The sequence below is a fragment of the Asparagus officinalis genome, chromosome 1 (assembly GCF_001876935.1).
Source record: "Asparagus officinalis chromosome 1, Aspof.V1, whole genome shotgun sequence".
Taxonomy (NCBI): domain Eukaryota; kingdom Viridiplantae; phylum Streptophyta; class Magnoliopsida; order Asparagales; family Asparagaceae; genus Asparagus; species Asparagus officinalis.
In genome coordinates, this window is record NC_033794.1 from 18,947,014 (window position 1) to 18,952,789 (window position 5,776).

At 33.0% G+C, this 5,776-nt stretch overlaps 1 protein-coding gene across 1 annotated transcript in view; it reads left to right on the top strand.

Annotated features, from left to right (window-relative positions):
- Nucleotides 1-5,776, top strand: part of LOC109820206 (coiled-coil domain-containing protein 12) — an 11,290-nt gene that overhangs the window by 4,504 nt on the left and 1,010 nt on the right. The window contains 3 exon segments of the mRNA XM_020386315.1: nucleotides 5,489-5,621; nucleotides 5,708-5,770; nucleotides 5,772-5,776. The exon segment at nucleotides 5,772-5,776 is cut by the window's right edge and continues 59 nt beyond it. Coding sequence (XP_020241904.1) covers nucleotides 5,489-5,621; nucleotides 5,708-5,770; nucleotides 5,772-5,776 — 201 coding nt within the window.

Here is a 5,776-nt window from a genome sequence, read left to right on the forward strand (position 1 = left end):
CGGAACCCGACCTAGAAAAAAAAGGGAAGAAAATTCTAGCTTCACCTCTGCTTGCGAGTTGCCTTGACATTATTATCTGAGCCAATGTATATTGCAGCCCATGTTCTGCTATTAGATGCCTTGGTTACCTAGGGTGCCTATGGGAGCTTCTATAAAGGGAACCAATGAGTTGCTAATTTGTTAAGGGAAAATTGTAAAAAACTCTTCAACTATACTTCAGTAGAGCTTTATAATCCCTCAGATCCAATGTTGCATAGGTACGAGACACAGCAAATTTGTAAAAAGTAGGGTACGGGGACACGATTCATATATATATATATCAATGTTGAAAATAGCGATAACGCATAGCGTAACGTTTACCTCCGGTTAAGTTACAATAGCAATAACGCATAGCGTAACGTAGGTTAAATAATTTATTTTATTTAAATAATTTATAGATATATAACATTCAAAATAAAAAAAATATGAATAATCATCTCAATTCTCAGTTTCACAAATTAATATATCCTCAAAATAAAAAAAATCATTCCATTCTCACTCTCATTTTACTTACTTTATTCTATTCTCACTTGATTCGAGAACAATATTTCCTCCTAATCCACGAGTCAAAAAATATTGGCCAGCACAAGATAATATTTTTTTTATTGTTAAAATAGCTACAGTAAAAAGAAAAAAAAAGAACCGCTCCCCACTTCCCACTGAACCGGTCCCCACTCAATTTACCAAAAGGAAAAAGAAGGCCGGAGAAAAAAAAATCCAAGTGGGTTGACAGAGAAAACAAAGAGGAAAAAAGCTGGGAACGAAGCTTCTCGTTGAGGAGGAATAAAAAGCTGGAAAGAAAGGGAAAACAAAGAGAAAGGAAAAAAAGAAAAAAACTGGAAAGGAAATACTAACCTTGGCTGCCGATCTTCGTCGTCTTGGTGGTCGATCACGGTCATCCTCGTCGCCGATCGCGGTCGTCCTCGTGGCCGATCGCCGTCGACTTCGTGACTGCCCATGCTGGATAACTTCTCCGATTTTGAGGATGCAGACAACTTTCGGAGGAGAGGTAAGTAGATCGAAAGAACCCTAGCTTGATTTAGTTCTCTCTGGCCTTGTTTTTCCCCTTTTTGATTTAGTTCTGTCTGGCTTTGTTTTCCCCCTTTTTGATTTAGTTCTCTCTGGCTTCGTTTTTCCTCTTTTTGATTTAGATCGACAGAACCCCGCACCTGATGCCCTTGAAAACACCGATTCCCAGCCATTAAGCAAATAACTCACGTTATCAAACGCTACAACTACTTTTGGTATCAGAGCCATGTTAAACTACTACATGTCTGCTTAAGTTTGCTCTTACAGATTATTTTTTTGATTGTTTACTTGTAAGAATGTAGAATTTATATATGTTCTTTTCATTCTCTGTTTAAGAACTTAGTTTGCATGCTTATGGGACGTCATCTAAGTCACGCAGTGTAAAACCCGTTGTTGCCGGGATGGCTGTTTAGGGTAGTGTAAGTCGTTGACAGACGTGTAAGCTTTCTGCTAGGTTGTTTCATAGAGAATAAAAAGAAAAATAGAAATTCTTCATCCTTATTGGTTAAATAATCAGAAGATAAATCTGTAAGAAAAAATTATGCCAGACATCATAGAAAGTAGTACAGCTCGAAAATCTAGTTATACTGGAATAAAAAAAGTAAAAAATGCTCAGTTAACAGAATATGAGACTGACATAGAATCACTTAATAAGTGGACTATACCCGATGTTCCTAATAGAGACATCTATAAAATTGGCTTTTTAGACTATAAGTCTTTAATTAATATCAAAACCCTAGAAAGGACTACTACAGTCGATAGGGAAGAACATACTATTCAACTGCTAGGAATAGCAAATGTAAATCCTTATATGAAAAAGTACAAATATATACATGTTGGTTTAATACAAATTGCCTTTAGACATTTGACCTTATCAGGTCTTAATGCATCTTTATTAGTCTGTCTTAGAGACTCAAGATGTTTAAATTGGATCCAATCTTTAATGGGTATAATGGAAACTAGTTTGTGTAACAGACCAGTATATTTTAATGTTTATCCTAATCTAAGTCTATCTTTGACCGATCCAAATATTTTTGATGTAATAAGTCTTAATATCAAGACACATGGGTACAATTATATTCCTGGATCTGAAACTATTGCTATCATCTATAGGATCCATTACAAAGTACTTAATACTTTATCCCCGGAGGCTAAAATTCATTCTAAACCAGGTAAAACAGTCTTGGTAGAAACTAATGTTTTATCTTCTAATATTGCTGTTAATAAACAGATAAAATGGGATGAAATAAACTTCCCTGACAATTGGGTTGTCCCTAACGCTGTACAACCTTTACCTATTATTAATCAAGATATTTATCAAATTGTGCAAACAACAGATAGAGAAGTTGAGATAACATTTAATCCATCTACATCTAGAACTGTCAGAATATCTGACGTGGCAACATCTGCCAGAAATTCATTATCTCGATCTGGATCTTATATAACCAGTTCTGTTCAAGGGATAAATATATCTGATAATAATATTCCTCATCCTTTATATAAGGAAAAAATTTCTCCTCCAAATACGGAGATGAGCTTTCGTATGAAATAATGAATTTTGAAAAAGGAAGTTTAGAAAGGGAAATTCTCAATAAAGAATTTTACCTAAAGAAACATGAAGATATTCGAAAATGGTTTTTTAATTTTTTTTTGAAAAAAGACCAGTTAAACCGGGTAAACAAGTATTATTCAGAACTTAAATTAAAACAAGAATTTAAGTTTTTTATTTCATGGTTTTTAAAACAGTATATCTATAAACAAGAAACTCAAATAGGAGTTTATTCCATGGTTTTTAAAACAATATATCTATAAACAAGAAACTCAAATAGGAGTTTTAGAAGACCACTTAAAACAGTAGAAAACAACTACGGGTAAGATTATTAGGTCAGTTAATCCTCCAATTGACCCATTACATTTAAAAGATGTACATCCCTCTACTATAGAGGCTACGGCTTTTATAAAGCCTAATGAGTTAAATGAGGATCATATGAAAGAATTAAGTAAAATTATTAAACAAAATAATTATACTAATATTCATCTTAAAACAATAGGAGATCAACTTATTAGAGTTGAAGATGCTTTAGATAAATTGTTATCTAAAATAAATGAGGTTATACCCTCATTAAGACTATTAGAAAAAACTAAAGTTTCTCAAAGAAAATTAGAACAAACTAATATAAAACCCCCGATAGATATATCAGGATTTAAAAAAGATAGTGAAATAACACCAGAAATTATAGATATTCTAGCTAAAAAATTAACTAATGCTAGAATTCATACACTTAATACAGTATTACCATCAATTTTTACAGTTATATCTGAAGAAGATAATTCGTCTGATACAGACAGTTCTGGAGATATAACTCCAATAGAATTATTAGTTGTAGAGAATAATTTTACAGAAATAAATAAAATTAAAAATCATCCTAGAAAAAGACTGGAAAGATACTATTACAAACGACCTACTCCAACAGATGTTTTATTTGAAGAAAATGATGCCTTATCTACAGACTGATTATAATGGTAGAAATATCTACGAATGGAATATAGATAGTTTATCTGATACTCAAGTAAATGCTACTATACATAGAATGCTAATGTATGGAACAATATGTAAACAAAATGGTAATACCAAAAGAATGATAGTTTCTTTTATAACTTGTGGTTTTATAGAAAATGGAGTTCAGCAAGAAGATGCTATTTATACATTAATGTTAGCCATAGCACATCATTTTACTGGTGCTTATCTTAATGAAGGTGAAAGAATTAAGACATTATTATAAAATTTTAGATGTCCATCTTTAACTCATTTTAGGTGGTATAAAGACACCTATTTTAGCAGAGTTATGTCTCTCAATGATGCTAATAGCTCTCACTGGAGAGCTAAATTTATTGATGGTTTACTCACATTATTTGCAGAAAGAGTTCGGAATAAAATCTGATCTGAATATGGGGGATATATCCCTTATGACAACCTATCATATGAGTATTTGTCAAACGCCTATATTAAAGAAGGTTTAGCTTTATGTAATGACTTAAAGCTCAAAAACCAACTAAAGTCTCAAAGACTTACGAAAAGAAAAAGAATTGGGAGAATTCTGTGAGCAATTTGCTTATTATCAACCATATAAGGTTGGTAAAGAAAATATTCCTGATAAGGAAAAAAAGAAAAAATTCTTTAAAAAGAAGAAGAGAAGATTTTTTAAAGAAAAAGAAAAAGAAAAGCCAGATAAGGCTAAAAAGAAAATTAAAAAAGAGAAAAATAAAATTCATTGTTATAAATGTTGTCGTATCGGATACTATGCTAATCGATGTTATACAAAAAAGAAAATTGAAGAAATAGAAGATGAAGGTCTTAAAAGAATGTTGTCTAAAATTATGATTAACAATGATACTGAAGACGAATCATATTCGTCCACCTCAGAATCTGAGGAAGAAGAAAATTGTAAATATTTGTATTAAACCAACATGTATATATTTGTACTTTTCCATATAAGGATTTACATCTGCTATTTCTAGCGGTTGAATAGTCTATTCTTCCCAATCGACTGTAGTAGTCCTTTCTAGGGTTTTGATATTAATTTGCCCTCTTTTCTTAAAAATTGCATCTTGACAAACTGTGCTAGGAAACTAAGGAAAGTTCACTTTTTCCCTTCATTTTCTATGTTGGAAATCAAAAATTGAATCAAGGACGATATGGGTTTGGTTTTGTTTTTCCTAAATAGAGTTTCGATTTTTTTCTTTCTTGTTCAGGACTTTTTTCCATGAGAAAAAACATTGTTTCGATCTTGATTACACTTTTATGGAAGATTCATATTAGTCACGTATCGTTTGTGTAATTAGTGGTAACTGGTAATTAAGCTGTGGAATCAGGGGGGGAAAACAAGTTCTTATAACCAAAAGAGAGATCCACATGAGGTCTGGTAGAATACAAAAGAGAAAGAAAAGGTTTTATTTATTTATTTTAAGGAATGAAGAAGAGAAGTTGGGTTCGCACTTGGAGTTCAGGTGCTGAGATTGAAAAATAAAGAACGAAGAAAAGGGAGGAGATATTATGATGCGGCAATTAGTTGATAGGTGTTAGTAATTAAATGGATGACTGTGTCAATGATGTGGTACATCAAAGACACCGGATTTTCTCCTAGAAGTTAAAGTTCATATAGACAAGTTGTAGGTTAATAAATGCTACTGAACGTGTAGATTTTGGTGTTTTTGTGCGTGCGTGCATCCCCCCTCCCTCCCTCTTTCTTTGGGGGGTGGGGGTTGGGGTGGTTCTTGGTTCTTTTGTGTGGGGGGTGGTGGGGTGTGTGGGGGTGAGGGTTATATATTTGCAATTTAGCCTTTTATTAATTAACTACTGTGATCTAGTTTAGGTCATTATGCAGACAACAATGTAATGTTTTCTACTGCCTTTGTCCAGGGGTCTGAACATGAAGTTCAGAAATTATCTTCCTCATGATAAGCACCTCCAAGAGGGAAAACTTGCTCCAGCTGTTCTACCCAAGTTTGAGGACCCCGTTGCTGCGGCACCTGCAATGGTCGAGAAAATTGAGGTATATGATCATATTATAATTGAAAAAAATAATTGCAGATTGAAGCTTTTATATTTTCCCATTCTAATTTTGAGTGCAAAATGCAGGATCCTTTTGTGAATATTGCTCCTAAGAAACCAAATTGGGACCTTCGAAGGGATGTGCAGAAGAGGCTT